Source organism: Mchenga conophoros, linkage group LG6 (assembly GCF_057382185.1).
Source record: "Mchenga conophoros isolate Kocher_MC1m ecotype Shallow Benthic linkage group LG6, M_conophoros_male_GT1.1, whole genome shotgun sequence".
NCBI lineage: Eukaryota > Metazoa > Chordata > Actinopteri > Cichliformes > Cichlidae > Mchenga > Mchenga conophoros.
In genome coordinates, this window is record NC_140531.1 from 15408851 (window position 1) to 15426832 (window position 17982).

The 17982-nt window shown below is 42.3% G+C and overlaps 2 protein-coding genes and 1 pseudogene across 3 annotated transcripts in view; 1 reads left to right on the plus strand and 2 right to left on the minus strand.

Moving 5' to 3' along the window:
* dchs2 (dachsous cadherin-related 2) overlaps window positions 1-4796 on the minus strand; it is a 30092-nt gene extending 25296 nt beyond the window's left edge. Inside the window, exon 1 of one of the 2 annotated variants that reach the window (XM_085276411.1) lies at window positions 2634-4796. In XM_085276411.1, the coding sequence (XP_085132537.1) occupies window positions 2634-4364 (1731 nt within the window). In that variant the 5' untranslated portion in view covers window positions 4365-4796. The remainder of the gene's footprint in view (window positions 1-2633) is intronic. The other variant, XM_085276412.1, reaches the window with a different exon arrangement.
* A 2231-nt stretch (window positions 4797-7027) lies between these two features.
* LOC146572358 (uncharacterized) lies at window positions 7028-8857 on the plus strand (annotated as a pseudogene).
* plrg1 (pleiotropic regulator 1) lies at window positions 8526-14405 on the minus strand. The gene is made up of 15 exons (XM_085276413.1): window positions 14254-14405; window positions 13942-14048; window positions 12899-13035; window positions 12627-12680; window positions 12449-12542; window positions 12221-12311; window positions 12037-12135; window positions 11833-11925; window positions 11385-11534; window positions 10989-11090; window positions 10177-10279; window positions 9954-10062; window positions 9420-9559; window positions 9127-9320; window positions 8526-9032 (listed from the first exon to the last, which is right to left on the minus strand). The coding sequence occupies exons 1-15, from the start codon at window positions 14260-14262 to the stop codon at window positions 8973-8975; spliced, it is 1542 nt and encodes a 513-aa protein (XP_085132539.1). The 5' UTR covers window positions 14263-14405; the 3' UTR covers window positions 8526-8972.
* Window positions 14406-17982: the final 3577 nt, after the last annotated feature.

Sequence of the window (17982 nt, forward strand, 5' to 3'; positions counted from 1 at the left end):
TGGGAACAATTTAGTGTAAAACTTATATATTCATATCTAAGGTCATATGTGGGAAAAAAAAACATTAAATAATTAATTTAAAACCTATCATCAGCCTATAATGTGCTATATGTGCTGCATATGGTGTAATTATGATCATCTAAGATGATTTTCTTCACAACTTTAACAGGTAACTGTTACCTTTCTGGTAAAAATGGTGCCTTGATCCTTTATTTCAATAAGCACATGTTTAAAGGGGAAACCCTAAACAATTACACTGTAATGCTAAAAATAAAACAAAGGTAAAACATGTAATATGTTTAATAAAAATATAAAGATTTAAGAGAAACACTTTTGAAAAATGTCCACAGGTAGATTATTTGGTTTAGGTGAGCTTAGATTTTGTACCTGATACTGCTCGTTGAAAATGAAAATAATAACAAGGCCTTTATCAATAACTCAACTTATATGATGATGATGAAGCGAGGAAGAACACCTCCTTAAATGGTAAATGGCCTGTATTTATATAGCGCTTTACTAGTCCCTAAGGACCCCAAAGCGCTTTACATATCCAGTCATCCACCCATTCACACACACATTCACACACTGGTGATGGCAAGCTACATTGTAGCCACAGCCGCCCTGGGGCGCACTGACAGAGGCGAGGCTGCCGGACACTGGCGCCACCGGGCCCTCTGACCACCACCAGTAGGTAACGGGTGAAGTGTCTTGCCCAAGGACACAACGACCGAGACTGTCCGAGCCGGGGCTCGAACCGGCAACCTTCCGATTACAAGGCGAACTCCCAACTCTTGAGCCACGATCGCCCCTAAGTCCAGATTGAAAACCTATTTTTATTCCCTGGCTTTTAACTCTGTAGGAAACTGACACCTTCTTATTTATTTTATTGTTTGTAATGATTTTATGGTATTTTTAATTTGGTTGTTGTTTTGATCTGTGTTGTTCAGCACTTTGGTCTGCCTGGTGTGTTCTTAAAGTGCTATACAAATAAACGATGATGATGATGATGATGAGTGATGATTGAATGATTACGACATTTGTGTTCATCGCTGCCCAGTTTTTAAGTGATCTGAGAACGAAAGAGTTCAGTATGAAATGACATGGACGTGATTAATAACTGACTAATTATTATTAATCAATAACTGCATTAACGAATATATTGTTCTTGAATCAAAGCACACACTAGACAGTCTTTGTGGTTCATGCAGTTTCACATGAATTCATTCATGCTTTGTGTTTCAATTCATGTCCCTCATCTTATGAAGCTTGTGTGCACATAACTGCAATATATATATATATATATATAGTAAATTATGAAGTGCTCCTACTCAAATACTTTATGTAAAAATTAGCAGTTTTTGGTATGTTTAAGTGTTTATATATTAGAAGAAATATTCCTTGTAAAACAGCACTCCCATACTACAGTAACTGCCAGCTTTTAGATTAAGCTTTGTACTATGAATCATAATACGCGTCTTCCTTTGACAGTGAGAGTCAACATAATAAAAGCATAAAAAATCCCCACAATCAAAGGGCGAGGACCATCCCTGCAGTATAAAGATTATAGTAAAAACGCGCCTTATATCCTGTGCAGCTCCTTTCATGTCTGCCTGTGGCTGTGACTGCAGACATGTCTCACAGATAGAGCGCTCATTTTACAGTCATAAAGATGATATCACCTCCCAGTTTGTGAACTCTGATCAAAGGAAGTTTAAAGACACGGGTCAAGGTCTGGACAGTCACGCAAACCCAGTCAGTTTTTTGAAGCTTGCTTCTTAGAATAAAGCATATGTGCTGCGTTTGCAAAATCATGCGACAGAGGGGGGTTCCTTATAGACGACTTCCCAGATATTCTGGTTACCTCTGCTCCTGCTAGTTCTCGCATTTATTTTGGATGACATCTTCAGTATTCTGAAGCGTCGTAGCTAAAGTTCGAATCGGGAACTAAACAACTAAAAGTCAGCCAGATGTTTAGAAATTTTCAGTCCTTATATATTCATCAAATCTCTTGTTTGCAGAAAATGTGCCCTTAAACAAATGTTCCTTTGTGTTGGGATGCACTTTGTGCCAGCCTGCTGGAGTGTGGTACCAGGCAGCACATCTGTCATACTAAAGCCACAGAGCTAAGCTGGAAAGGGTGCATGTTGAGCATCTTTAGGAGGAACACTGACGGCTTTGTGCAAACAGACTGAAGGCTACTTTTGTCTTATAAGACGTAAGACAGACACAGCAAAAGAGCACAAGATGCTGGATATTTACTGTGAATCTTTCAGAACCTACAAAGATATCTTTATTTTTGTTTCTGTGAATCCATGTTAGCTGATATTTTACTGAGATGAGTGCCAAGTCAAGTGAAACGCTCCCCTGGTCTGTGTGTGGATGTGTTCTTGTAAAAAAATAAATAAATATGCATGTGATTTCATATGAGTGTCAGCTCCCCAAATTGTAAAAAAATATATATATTTGTTGCCTTGTTAATAAGCTTTTCTGATTCAGTGCCAATTATTATTATCATTATTATCATCTTGTGGATCCTTCTTGGACAGAAAATGTAATTAGAACCATTCAGAAACAATAATGTGTTGTTCTTTTAGATAAGTCACCAAAATGATGCTGAATATCCTCCAACATACTTGTAAAAAGCAGCTTCCAACATCGCTCTGCTCTAGTATGGACACATTGTACAGCTGCTGCTCGAACACTGGCTCGTTGTCGTTGACGTCTTCCACGAGCACCGTGACTGTCGCTGTGGATGACAGAGCCGGTTCTCCTCCATCCGCTGCCACCACCAGGAACCATATCTCCATCTGCGTCTCTCTGTCCAGAGCTGCAGCTGTGGCGACCAGGCCTGACTCCGGGTCGATGTCGATCAGGCTGTCCTGGTTGGACTTCAGAATGGAGTATCGGACCTCTGAGTTTGCACCCTCATCTGCGTCTCGAGCCTGAAACTGGATGAGAGAACTCCCCTGAGGAGCATCTTCAGAAATACTTATGAGATACGCATCCTTCTCAAAGACTGGGTAACAGTCATTCATGTCCGACACCTTCAGGAGGAAAACCGTCTCACTGCTCAGGGGAGGGTTGCCAAAATCTGATGCCTGCACCTTCAGCTCATACAAATCCTTCTCCTCCCTGTCCAACTCAGAGTTAACACACAGTGCATACAGAAAGTCATCTGTCTGCTTCAGGGTGAACTTCCCATCACCTCCCTCGAGTGTGACAGTGATTCTCTCCCCCTCGAGGTCGGGGTCCGACACTGAAATCCGGGCTACGTAGTCCCCGACTGCTGCTGATTCCGACACCACAGCATCTCCTGTGTCACTGAGAAACAGTACACTGATGGTGGGGCTGTTATCGTTGATGTTAAGCACTCTGACACCCACGAAAGTGCTGCTGTACTCAGGCTGAACCCCGTTGTCTCTCGCGCTGATGATCAACTCATGAAAAGCCTGAGTCTCAAAATCAAGCGGCTTGTTGAGATAGACCACCCCGGTGGTTTCATTGATGGAGAAAACCTCATTTGGGTCGCTCTGCCTCCTGTTGATCTCATATGTGAGTCTGCCATTGTCACCCAGGTCATAGTCAGTGGCCTGCACCTGACACACAGCAGACATGACTGGAGCATCCTCACGCACTGAGGTGTGATATTCAGTCTGGTTGAACACAGGCGGGTTGTCATTCTCATCCAGGACGTGGATGTTCACCTGAAGAGTCCCAGTCCTGGCTGGGATCCCCCCATCAAAGGCCTCGATTGTCAGCGTGTACAAGTCCTGCGCTTCTCTGTCTAGCTTATTGTTAAGAACTAGATCCAGGTTGAGGTGGTTCTCAGGTCCACTGCGATAATCCAGGTGGAATAAGTCACTCATCTCACTCTCTGTGATCCTGTATCCCTGAGTACCAAACTCGCCCTCATCCTGGTCTTTAGCACCTTCAATCTGAAACCGACTCCCCGGTGGGCTCAGTTCTGATATTTCCAGCTCAACCTGCTCGGAGGGGAACACGGGAGAATGGTCGTTCACATCTTTCACCTCTATTGTCACTTTTATCATCTCACCTGTGAGAGTGGCTGCCACAAATTCATACTTATCCCTGCTCTCTCTGTCCAGGACTACAGCTGTGGAGATGATGCCCGTGTCCGCGTCTATTTCCAAGTCTCTGAAAACATACGAGTCTCTGCTTTCTGAGATGAAAAACCCAGTGCTCGGCCTGCTTAGTCCCGCTCCCAGATCTCCAACGATAGTTCTGGCCGGAAGACCCTCTTTAACAGACAGCGTGAGGTTGAAGACCTGTCCCAGCGACTGTGCGCACAGCAGGGACAGGACGAGCGTCTGAAGGAGCGAAGCTGAGGCATCCTTGCACCCCATTCCTCCTTTACGCGTGGCTTTGAGCTCTCGGTTTGTTGAGGTCGATGCCCGCCAGCATATTCTCGAGTCGAAGTCCTCAGTTTTGTCCTCACGTTTGAGCGCACTTTTCCGAACCGAAACGGACGAACGCGTTTTTGCGCGCAGGGCGACTGCGAGCGGTCATTCTCCTTCACCGTACTTCAGTAGCTTGTTGCGTGAACCGTTGCCTAACCAGCCATGGCACAGTGCAAATCCCCCTTTGGCTCCTTCACATAACTCGACACCTCTGACTGGCACCAACTGTGCGCCGTGAACACTCCTCCTGGCAGGCGGCGCGTCCCACGCTGGTCGGCTCCATCTGTGGCCCTGATTGCTTAAGATTTAATTAGGCTGAGAGATTACCTTCAGTGCCTCTTGCTGACACGTGGCCTAGTATAGCTGACCTGTGGAAGAAGTCAGGTGGAAAGTGGAATAAATACGGATATCACACCAGTTGAGCCAAAACGGTGTCCTAAAAGGCCCCTTTGTGGTAATGTGGTTAGTATGAGCTTGAAGTGATTTAATAAAGTGCTCCCGTCTAAGCAAAGGAACATATAAGTGTTAGGGTGGCTCACTCTGCTGGTAAAAAGCAGAAACTGTACCACTCTTTAAAAGGAAAAGAAAGGAAAAATCAAGGCTATCCGGTCACTTAGTCCTAGGGGGGTTGGGGTGACGATGTCTCCTCAGGTCTAAGGATTCTCAATGTAACATCCACACGAGCTTCTCAGCAAAATACTGAAGTTTATCAGGGCCGTTTCTAGCTTTTTGAGATTCTCTTTGGGGATCGCTGTTTATAACACGATAACTGGGAGGGTGGGGGTGGAGAGGTTAAATTCTTTAAGCTGATCCAATGATCCATGGTGATAATTATGTATCTCAAATTCAGATGAAAGACCTAAAAATTGGTGCAAGCAATTAAAATCTACATAAAAGTAAATAATGAAGCTTCTTCGCACAGTTTTCCTCCAAAATTTTCCAGGTGAACATAAAATTAATGAAACCGCTATTTCAAATCAAAACCTAACTGGCATCCACACCGGTGTGAAAATTACACCATAAGGTGAAAATAAAGTGAAATACCATATTAAAATACAAAGAAACTATAGCATCTATTTTAAAGTTCAAATAAGAAAAGCCCAACAACAATAAGAAGAGTAATACATCCTCTTCAACTTCAGCTTTCTGTTTTTGTTTTTATTTTTTTATTCAAATTCTGGCTCCTCCTCCACAGAAGCAAATATTTCCTTTATCATGGGCATATTTCTGTAGATTTCTTCTTCTTTTCTTAATTTTATGCTTAAAAAATAAACACATTTTGATGCAATCCGGGTTTCACTGCAGCCTGGGCCACCCTTATTCTCCTCGTGAAGATGTGAGGCTGTCAGTCATACATCATATGCAGACTTCATTCACAACAAGATATCCTAATGGTGATTTTTTTTTTTTTAAATGATCCACCACAGCTTCCCTGTCGTTGCAGCCAAGCTTTGGCAATATCCCACATTTCAGTTTTAACCACACAAGTGTTTCAGTAAACACACAGAAGAGAGCAGCTGGCTCCAAATGAAAACAGGTCATTTAAATATTTTCCCAAATATATGAGGCTGAGCTTGCAGCTTGGGGCCCCCCTAGTGGCTGTGTGGGGGTTGTGCATTTGCAAAGTCCATGAATAGCTGAGAACCAGCCTATTCATTTATGTCCTCTGTAATGGACATTTATTCTTGGTCTATATCTTTTGACTTATTTTAGCTATCCCAATAAGTCCTGCTGTACCAAATAGAGGACATCCTGGGCTTTACATTGATATCTCATGTTCAATGGGAAGATTCTTGCCACAGCTCTCAGGAGCATAAAGCAAGCAAGAGCTCTGAAATGTATAAAAGATGATTACTGCATGGGAGCTTGCTTCCTTCACTGGGGAAAAAAAAAAACAAAAACCTATTTTATATACAATTTTACAGTTTTACAATGATGATAGTTAATTTTTCCTGAATATTTCAATGTTTCTGCATAAAATATTTAAAACTTCACAAACAAGATACTTTTTTTTATGATTTTCTCTTTGAAACGGAAGCATAAAACTAACACAAGATGAAAGAAACCACCCTGATAATAACGACATGATTGCAGTTTGTTAGCAGCTGATACTAATGTACAAGGATTTCTGAATAAATGTAAATTTGTTTGTGCAGTTTGTGCTTCTTTAAAAACACTGTTGCATAAAAACCTAAACTAATTATATTTAAACCAGAAAAACATTACAATAATATCCGTCATAGCTAAAGTAAATGGTATCATAAACACAAATAGGGCGTTTCTTATTTCTTCATAACAGACTTCAGTCTGTCTGTTGTAAGTCTAAACTGTGCTCAGTATAAATAATAAATGGTAGGAATGGCTGGAAAATGCTGGTCTTACAGTTTACTGTCATTGCTGACCTCTCGTTTGTCCTGCAGCTTGTAGTTGCGATCATGGCCTGCTGCAACCGCACAACAGGTGTAATCTGACCACAGTAAACAAGCAGCATAGCTAAGGGGCTCATTGTCTGGGTTAGTTTGCTCAGCAACTCAGAAACCACCCACTCCAAAGCATCACAGGACTTTTTCTTTCTCATAAATCTAAGTAAAATTTAAAAAACCAAAAAAATGCCGTCTCACATTTTGCTCTCCTACCAGTGGGATGATCAGCCTCTTGTCAAGAAGATATACGATCACCTGAAAGATGAGGGGCTCCCTGTGTGGATGGACACAGGGACATCGAAGGAGGGGTGACGGGCAACATCAACGACGCGTGAGTGCAAAGTGACGTGGATAACAGGTTTCATCTGTTCTAATCTCTGATGGGCTTCATCACTACTGTGTTGTGCATATTAAATCTGTGTGCGTTTTCAGCATGGCTGCAGGAGTGGAAGAGGCTGCTGTGATCTGTCCGTTTATGACTCCGGCTTACCAGGCATCACAGTGCTGTAAGAAGGAACTCAACTATGCCGAAAAACAGCAGGTCATCATTATGCCGGTGATGTTGACAAACAACTGGGAGGCCAGTGAGTGGCTGGGACTGATCACTGCAGGCCTGCTGTGGGTGGACTTCAGGTGAGGAGCACACGTTTTAAAACCTGAAATTTTAGCAGGACGGAAACTGCATTTGTTAGAAAGTGTCGTCCTTCAGTCACACGTGTCCTTGAATTTCCTGGAACAATGTCACCATTTCATGTTGTCTTGGAAAAAAATATCTTAGCTAAATAAAATATATTTTAGAGATCACAAGTGCACCTAACTGTAACATCTGAACTCTCAACCATCAATGCTGTCGTCTCCCAGAAATGCAGAGGAGGATGAAGAGCACTTTGACATGTCTCAGGTCTCTAGAAGAGGAGATCATGTATAATGCGGGCCACCTACTGACGGTTGAAGAACCTCCGAAGGAGGTGGAGGAGCAGCCAGAGCCAAGAAAAGCCCGTCTGAAGAAGAAACCTGGCCGAGCCTTCTGTCGTTCTCTCTCCAAGCTCTACATGCAGGACTTAGGTAGCCATGGAAACATTAACAAACAACACCATGTGCCAAAGGATGTCTCAAAAAGAGAAAATAACCAATGAGCAGTTCTCTAAGTGAAGATATTTTCAGAGGTCAGAAGAAATTTGCCAGACTGTTTCGTAGCTGAGCCACATTTTCATAAAAAACTTAGTTGAACATCGTTACACAACAGGAATAATAAATCCCCCTCAATAGAAAGGTTGTCTGGTAAAAACTCGCTTTAATGAAAGCAATTCAATTACTGTTAACTGGGAGAAAAATATGGAAAATTATTCATAGAATAATCCCGTTGTACACAGCATGAATACATATTAAGCATTACTAGGCCTTTCATTTCCCAAGTCTACTGATAGTCAGCCACTTAATTACAAAGTGGCAGCCACTTTAGATTCATCTAACATTTCTGCTGTTCCAACTTGACCTCACAGGTGAGCAGATAATGCAGAAACCTGCTGAAAGCAGAACCACAGTGGAGCTCAGCGAGTCCTGTGGAGATCAGTGCTACTGAGAGGAGATCAAGGGTGACGGCTGTAAGTACTACAGGAACGCCTTCACCCACGGATACCTCGGTGAGTACACAAAACCCACCTCAACTGAACAAACGCAGGCATGTGAAAAATGTGGTCTTTATTCAAATGGAGCATAATAAACTTTCCATGTCTGTACAAACACCAATTCTGCTGAAACAATACAAGTTTTTTCTTTCTTGGCTAAAACTTCCAAACACATTTCCTTTGAAGGGTTTGACTTGAGCAGGTCCACTCTGAAGTCTGTCCTTCTGAAGGTGAAGAGTGGCTTCTGTTGGTGGACGAGTCGGATCAGAGCTATCAGAGAGCCGTTATCATCAAGAACAAACGCTCGGGGAGGTTCCTGGCAGTCCGTAACGGCTGCTTTATCGGACTAACATCATACAACGAGGACTGCAAATGGTTTTTAGAATAAAGAGCATGCTTCTGAGAAAGCTGAGAGTTTGCCTGACAGAAAAAGCACAAGCAAACAAAAGTTGGTGGAAATATAATTCACTGCTGTTACTGTGGCAAGAAAAACAAATAAATCTTTAGAATCTTTTTCTCTTGAGGATTTCTGGTTTCCAGTTGACTGGGTGGCTTTCTTCTGTCTGCAGGAAAGAAAACATGGTTATTATTTATTTTATTTCCTGCTGCGTAAGAATCGGCACAGAAATACAAGTAGAGTGTAACAGTGTAGCGTACAGCGGTGTCATCCTCCTTGTAAACTTTAATGGTCTTGTCAGCCTCTGCCGTGATCAGTCGGCTTTCAGAGTGGTCGAACATGCAAGCGAAGATTCCCGACTCGCTGTCCAGAGATCCGGGCTGCACGGCTGCGTGGATACGCTGGAAATTGTATCCGGTCCTCCAGTCCCACATGTGGATAGTTCCATTGTCGGCTGTGTGTAATGAGGTCAACATTAGCCTCAATAAAATGATTTAAAACAAGCAAACAAAAAAGGCAGACAGTTAAAGACAGCACCGCAGCTCTTTATTACCTCCAGACACCAACACGCCATCAGAGTTAACAGCCAGAGTGTTGATGATGGCGTTGTGGCCCGACAGGTTCTGGATGAAGTTTCCATCTGGGAACATCCACTGCTTGATGTTATCGGCGGATCCAGAGGCAAAAGTATATCTGCAAAACAACAAATATGACATCGCTATCTGAAGAACAACAACTCTTAATGAGTTCTTGCAATTAAAGTTATGAACAAATGTGCTCCTGTAATCCTAAATCATGACTCAAGCTTTAATTTATCTTCATTATCAATCAAAACTTTATTTCTTTTAAATTACAGGATTCACTTTGGCATCAAACAGGTAAACAAAGGTGTTACTAATCACATTAATTAGGCTTAAAACTAACTGATGCGATTAGTAACACCTGCATTTACCTGCCTCATGTCGAAGGAGCTTCTGTAAAAACATATTTATAACAACAAACCAATTTTGAATATGCATTGTTTGAGGAGTCTGCATGCTGCGTTTCCTCCACTCCAACCAACGCCACCATATAAAACACCACTTACTGTCTGGGGTGCAGGACCAGAGTTCGCACAGACTTCTTGTGGTTTGTAAGAGTTGCTCTGGTTTTCCCAGCAATCAGATCCCACAGCCTGATGGTTGAATCGTGGCTCCCTGCACAAACCAAGCACACATTAGGGGCAAGAGTGAAGAGAAACCACTTTAAAACCTGTCTTACTGAGGGGTTTATACTGCTGTTGTGAGCGATTTGAAAAAACATAATTGTACCTGTGATAATTTGTGGTTCTGCTGCTTGACATCTCACCGTGGCCACAGTGTTTGTGTGACCGGTCAGTGTGTGCACATTTGCCTTCGTCCTGATGTCCCACACCTGCATGGACCGGGAGGACAAGCAGTTAGTGTCATCTCATAACCCACATCACATCTGAACACAGCCCTTTAGTGGAAGAGTCTGCCCCAGGGCAGCTGTGGCTACAACTGTAGCTTGCCTCCACCAGTGTGTGAATGTGAGAGTGAATAGTGGAACTGTAAAGAGCTTTGAGGGTCTCGAAAAGCGCTATATAAATGCAATCCATTATTATTATAATATAGTACTGTGCAAAAGGGTTGAGCCACCCCTCGTTTCTTCGTATTTTCTCTTCTCTCTTTGAGACAAGCTTTCTTGTAATTTTAAGTCTGGGCTTTGTGGTGGACAAACAAAGCTCTTCTTTGGATGTTGGCTGTCTTTGGTTCTCTCCTCTGTGAAGATGATCCCACACTTTGAGGTCTGAGCGCTGGAGGGGGCCGATCCATGACTGGTAAGTTTCTTTTCACTAGTACCTATGTGCCTTGACTCTACTCTGTTTCGGTCATTTTCCATTATGATTAACAACCACCTCAATATGTGAGGGGTCGTTATACCAACGCAGTTGAAAGTCCCACGATGAAACATCAACGGAGAACATTTAGATGACGGTATGCCTGCTGCTCAGTCTGTGGCTGTTTGTCACACAGTTTTCTGCACTGTACTGCTTAAACCTGATCCATTTAGGTCATTCCATCAATGTCATTCGCTGATTCAACACAAAGTAAGAGCTTACCCTCGCTGTGGCATCTCTGCTGCACGTCACGAGCACGTCGATGGTTGGATGCAGATCCAGATCATACACTGCGCTGAGGTGTCCGTGATAGTGCCTAATTACCTAAAATATAAACCAATATAGTCAAGAAACATCCACAACATTACAAGGAGAGAAAAAGAAGAAAATGAGCCACAACAGAAGCAAGTTAGCTAGTTTCAGTTGCACCTTTATTCACCAGGGCTGTGCCTGTTTTATTGGGAAAAGCTTTTATGCCAGATGCAGCCCCCAAAAAACATTTGTGTCACCTCCCAAAGGAACCTTCACAGGTGAATGTGTAAATCATTACAGCATAAAGCCGCTAAATAAACTGTTTTGAATGACACAAACCAATAACTCCCTTGTTTGAAAGTATACCTTGTTGTACTCCAGATCCCAACATTTGACCTGCTTGTCCTCCCCGCAAGAGAAAAGGTAAGGACTGCGGCTGCTGACCGCCACCCCACGCACTGTGCTGATGTGTCCAGTCAGAGAGAGTTTCAGTTTTCCACTGGCCAGGTCCCAGATCTGTCAAGACAGGCAGCCTTCAAGTCAAATTAAGATAATCTGAGATTAATTTAGAAACATAGTCAGTTTAATAGGTAAAAATTGGGCTTTTAGTATAACTTAATCATCTGTGAAGAGCAGGGTATTAAAGTTGCAAGCAGGCACTGTGGCATGTTGGAGCCTACAGAAAACAATCTATGAAACAAACACAGGTAACGATCCCGAGGAGAGATGACTCGGAGGAGAGCTAATTTAGTCAGTCCATGTCAGATGAGCCATTTTTAGTTTGTCGCTTACTGTTATTTCCTGCTTGACTCACCTTTATAGTCCTATCAGCAGAGCCTGTGACAAACCACTGATTCCCAGGCTCTACAGCAATGGACCTCACCCAGCCAAGGTGGCCGCTGATGACCTACCAGACAAAACAAACTACAGTTAAGCAAAACACAGAACCCAGACCTTACCCACTGTATCGTGTCGAGCAAAGCTTAAACTTAGAAAAGTTGAAATGATTTATAGTTACCCGAAACAGTTTCCATGGCGGATGCCACTGAGGTTTGGGCATTGTGGGCGCTCTCCTCATGAGGGCAGAATTTCTGGTCCCACCTCCCTCCAGGAGTGACTGAAAACACACGGATGATCAGTTTTGCACTTCTTTCTTTCAAACCGATAAGGCTGAGTAAAAGTAGGAATACACTGTGACCTACCACTGCAGATGACGGAGGGTGAGATCGCTCTGCTCCTCCTGCATGCCGGTGGATGTCAGCAATACTGGCTGCTGTGCGACTCGCGTCCTGCCTACAAATGACCCACAGAGTAAATGATGGTTTATGTGTGAGTAAGCAACATTTTGTTATTAGTGCTTTTATGCTAAATTACTACTGGTGACTGACTCCCTTTGTACTGTGTTTGTGTGTGTGAGGGCCAAAGTTTACCTAGCTTGCGATGGGGGTAAAACTAACGCCATGGAGTGTACTCCGGTGTCACTGGGATTCCTGTGCATCTTTGTGTCAGTGGTCAATGCCACCCCTGGCGAATAAAAAAATACTGGTTATAAACGCTCCAATTGGATGATGAAATTAAATTAAAAAGTCACAAATTGAGAGTATTTACCTGGTCCAGACGGGTAGGCATGTGTCCCAGTGATCAGGTATTCTGGGTCCTCACCTAAAACATAAATAATATTCCCAAAATGTCTTTAAATCATGTAGTTTTGAAATAAAAGGTTTCAGAATAACAAAGAAAAGCTAAATTTAAAGACAAACAGAGCTTTTTGACAGCAAAACATAATAAAAAAAATATCTACATTTCCACATATTTGTTAATAATAAATTGTTGGCACACTTAAGAGTGACTCTGACATGCAGTGACACTTTCATCCTCACCTGGCTGAGCGTAGTTCTGGTGGCCTTCCATGCTGCCCGAAAGGTGTGAGGCTCTGTCTTTCCCTTCCCTCAGGATGGGCAGGTGTAACACTGCACCGTAGTCTGCTTTCAGTTTAACCCCCATCTTCAACTTGTGGCTGCAAGCAGATGACATAATGATGCATTTCCCCTTAAAACATCTAATATGTTTGATTAAATTAGCATAATGATATTGAAACACATGAACAACACACAGTAAATATCCTGAAGTTTTTACTGGTGTATTAAAGTAGATATAATTTACATTCTGGGGTTCAGCAGCAGAGATTTCTGTTTCTTGGAGCAGGAAATTGATAGCGCTTTAACTTCCTACTTATTACCATAATGTCAGTATAAATTTACAGACAAAAAGAGTTGTTGGTAAACTGAAAATAAACTCCTGACAAATTGATGCTCTTTAGTGTTGCATCTACAAATCCTTCTTTTTTGACTGTTCCCCAACAACAGCAGAACATATGTCTCCTTCTCACCCCATCCTGAACATCGTCCTGTGTCAAACACTCTGCATGTCCTCCTTTGTCTTTCTCTCCTGCTTGGGAGGTCAATCTTAAACACCCTTTGTCCAAACCCTCCTCTGCACATGTCCAAAACATCTCCGCCTTGTTTCTCTACATCCAGCTCTCTGTCTTCAAAGTACTCGACCTGAGATCTCCCTGCAATATACTCATTTTTATCCACCCCAGTCACGCCCAATGAAAAGATTCTTCAGCTCTGCCACCACCAGCATCAGCTCCTGTTTTTTGTCATTGCCAATCTCTCCAAACCATAAATGATAGTAGGTCTCACTACTGGCAAAGATTTTTTTATTTACATGAGATGCCCTTCCTGAGGCAACCCTCCTCATTTATCTGGACTAGCGAGCAATATTAATACAAAGCGCTAGTACAAAATTGTTCAATCGAACCTCTACAACAATTTCACATGACATTAGAGCTTGCTATGTGAATTTAATTTACCCCAAAACACAACTTCAAATCATTAGAAGGTAACACTGTGACGTTTACCTTTCATCATCCAGCGCGATGGACTTGGCGTGATCAGACACAAACATATCATGAGTCCTTTTAAGAGATCTGAAGACCAGAGTGTGGACTGAGTGCTTCTGAACATCCTGTAGATGATAATAAATAGTAAAACGTGGGTTTTAAACGAGTGCAACCACGGCAAACTTTGGGAGTAATTACTTTTTACTATGTGTAATGCAAACAAAACCATAAGCGTGTGGTTGCAGTTATTAGCCGAGCGTGGCTATGTGTCTGCCGGGCGGGCGGAAGCACAAAAAAGACAAAAAAAACGGACTTCAAATATCTTCTTACCTCAGTCATTGTGGCGGTAAAAATAAAGCAGTATTATAAAGAAGCGGAAAATATCCCTTTTTTCAGTAAACAAAGCACGCTCCCCGAAAAGTATCACGGACGCAAAAACATGACTACCGCGACGCTCCAACGACCGAATACCCCGGAAGTAAAGAGGTAAAAGGACAGCTAGCAGCTTATTAGCGCCACCTATAGGCCAGGAGGTAAGTTGAAATGGAAAAAAGCCAAATCTTTAACCTCTACTCTTCCGAATCTCGTTATATTTCCTGCGTGAAGCGAGAACACAGCATGTCCTTCTTTTCTTGACACTAATAATAATAATAATAATAATGATAATTTGTGCTCTCCAAGTTGCTTTAACCAGTTCAGTCTGCGCTCTACTGCTCCTTTCTTTCTTACCACTCCTGCTAATTGTAGAAATAATGCCCTATTTCCATTGCTGTGGCCACGATTTTTTTGTTTTTGCACTTAAAAGGTTTATCATTAATAGCTGCTTGTTCTGGATTAGCATTGTTTCTTTACATCCACAGGGATCAAATCTAGTGGTGTCCAGCCATTTCCTGACATAGTCCAAAAGAAAAAAAAATGCATGGGTTTATCAGTGCTTCTAAATTGTGAGAATGATTGTCTGTCTGTTCAGTGTACTGCCTCTCGCCCCACAGCACAGGCTACAGCTACCTGTGTGACTCTGAACTGGACAGTTAGCTTCCATTGGTATTAGTCATACCCCACTTACCTGGTTTACCTCCTATCTCTCAGACCGCACTCAGTTTATCCAACTTAAATCCCATTCTTCAGCTCTCTATCCTGTTTCTGCTGGTGTGCCCCAGGGTTCAGTATTGGGGCCTCTTTTATTCATTATTTATATGCTTCCTCTTGGTTATATATTCCGAAAATATAATCTAAATTTTCACTGTTATGCCGATGACACCCAGCTCTACCTTTCTTCTAAACCCAATTCATCCCTCCCACCTACCTCCCTCTCAGACTGTCTTATTGAGATTAGATCCTGGTTCTCCTCCAATTTCCTCAAACTTAACAGTAATAAAACTGAAGTTTTACTTGTTGGTACACCATCTATCTTAACCAAATCCCACAGCTTTTCCATTAACGTTGAAAATTCTCCCACCCTTCCCTCCCCTCAGGTTAAGAGTTTGGGTGTCATACTTGATAATACTCTTTCATTCCAGTCTCACATTAATTACATAACACGGTCTGCTTACTTCCATTTACGTAATATTCACCGACTCCGTCCCTTCCTTACTCCCCATGCTGCTGCCATCCTTGTCCATAGTCTTATTACATCCCGTATTGATTACTGTAATTCCCTCGTATTTGGTCTCCCTAAAAGGTCCCTTCATAAACTCCAACTTCTTCAAAATTCTGCAGCTCGGGTCATAACTTGCACTCCGTTAAGTGCTCATATTACCCCAGTTCTTCAGCAGCTTCACTGGTTGCCCATAGAAGCCAGGATAAATTTTTAAATCTTACTTCTTGCATACAAGTGTATCCATAAATCTGCTCCTTCATATTTGTGTGACCTGCTCCATATCACCACTGTTTCCCGCACTCTCAGATCATCATCTGCTATTCATCTTACTGTTCCGTCCTCATACCTTATCACTATGGGGAACAGAGCTTTCAGTCGCTCTGCTCCTCGGCTCTGGAACTCTCTTCCTCCTGCACTAAGAAATATTGACTCCCTCTCCGTATTTAAGACACAGCTCAAAACACATCTGTTTAAACTGGCTTATTCGCTTTAATGCTGATTTTATCTGTTGTCACGCTCTGTTTTGTAATTTTAACTTATTTTATGTATTTTATCACTATTGTTCCTTTTATTAATTGTGTTTTTTGTAAGGTGACCTTGGGTTTCTGAAAGGCGCCCTCAAATAAAATGTATTATTATTATTATTATTATTATAAATGGTTCTGTCTGTTTACTTCTGATCACCTTGACTGCTTATTTCTGGACTGACTAACCTCTAACTGATGAATAGTAGCTCATAATATACAAGGTCTTGGTGATTCCCAGAGGGTCCTATTTTAATGGATGGCGACAGTCAAATTATTGTCATGTTTAATGTTCAGTAGATGAACAAAGAACTGTTGGGACATAACCATATTACACAAACTTTCATTTGCTCTAGTCCTCGCCTAGTTAGCAGTGAACTGTTTCTTATGGAGTCAAAGTGGCATTTCTTCAGCTTCCACTCAGAATGTGTGAGCTGGAACTGTTTTCATTGTCCCTAATGAAATCCTCAATATAAGAGCCTGAACAAATCCACATTGGCAACATTGGGTTGGCTGGAAGACTGTTTACTTAGCCTAGCAGGGCGAAGGACACTGTCTCAGCTGAACTCTGGACACGCACACACATACTCTGTCAGTGCGCCCCAGGGTGGCTGTGGCTACAATGTAGCTTGCCATCACCAGTGTGTGAATGTGTGTGTGAATGGGTGGATGACTGGATATGTAAAGCGCTTTGGGGTCCTTAGGGACTAGTAAAGCGCTATATAAATACAGGCCATTTACCATTTATACATATACACTGATATGCACACACTCATCTCTCCTCCCTTTCCAAACGCCTTCGATGCTTGTTCCCTCCTGGGAACACAGCGGGTCTGAGCCCGCACTGGAATGGTAGCGCTGGGCAGGATGGCTGCTGTGTTTGCTTCGGATTACTCCTCACCCCCCACCCGACCCTGTGGCTTGTCACGTGTTCCATAATGTTGTGCTGTGGAAATTTTATTGCTTTTTTGTGCAGAGGAGTTTTTTTGTTTCCTGTTCTCATGCTTTCCTCCCAGGAGCCCAGCATGAGTAGAGGTCTCTTTTTTTCCTCTTGTACTTTTCCATTGTAGTGTATATTTCAGTGGTTTTTTTTCTGTAATGCTACAGATCTCCGACCTGTATCCCCATGTAATGTCTGTGTTGTGTCTGTAAGGTGGGGGTGGGGTGGGGGGGGGTGGGGGTCCTATTTCACTGCAGGGCAACCTGCACGTGGCGAATAAAGCCTTGATTGATTGATTGTTTCTATGCCACACAGTCATAAAGCTTACTGAGTTCAGGGCTGTATGTATATTTCAACGACACTTTTCTTCATCATTTTCTTGATTTCCTGATTTGGTGTGCTTGAGATTTGGTGAGAGGACAGGGCCAAATTTGGTTTTGCTTCCTTCTGTGCCAGATCATGTTTGCCCAGCAGAGTACATCTATTAATGGTTATCCATTTCGAATTTGAACCTAAATGGTGCAGTGTGTGTGTGTTGCGTTATTGTGGCAGAGTAAATTTAAACAGTCATGTTTATATCAGTGTTTTTCAAAAATTTCTGAGGCCAATTTAATAAAAAAACAAACAAACTGGCTTTTGAAAGAGTCACTGGCTGTACTAACATAATGTTGTCCTGTTAAGAAGCTTTAGAAATCTGCGCATTGTTCGGCAAAATCACATGCCAATAGCTGGGCAGAATTTGGATTATCGATGTGAGTCTGGTGATGCACGGGGACATGTACTACAAGTTCAATGCAAAGTAAATAAACTGTGGCTCAAAATAAACAATTCAACTGAGATGCTCTGAAAGCTCTGCAACAATGTGACAAAATGGTTTTCTGTCCTCAAAGATTTCATTTCACAGTTTGTTCAGTTAGGCATTTTTTTTAAAGATAGTTTATCTCGGCGACCACAGGAAAAGAAGATAATATTTATTAAAAGTCAAAATTTCTGCA

Bases quoted from the DNA above. Each gene is read 5' to 3' on its own strand.
- plrg1 (XM_085276413.1), bottom strand. The intron at 12,136-12,220 runs GTAGGTCACAGT...GTGTGTTTTCAG, and splicing joins ACCCTCCGTCATCTGCAGTG to TCACTCCTGGAGGGAGGTGG. The intron at 11,926-12,036 runs GTAACTATAAAT...TTTGTCTGGTAG, and splicing joins CGCCATGGAAACTGTTTCGG to GTCATCAGCGGCCACCTTGG.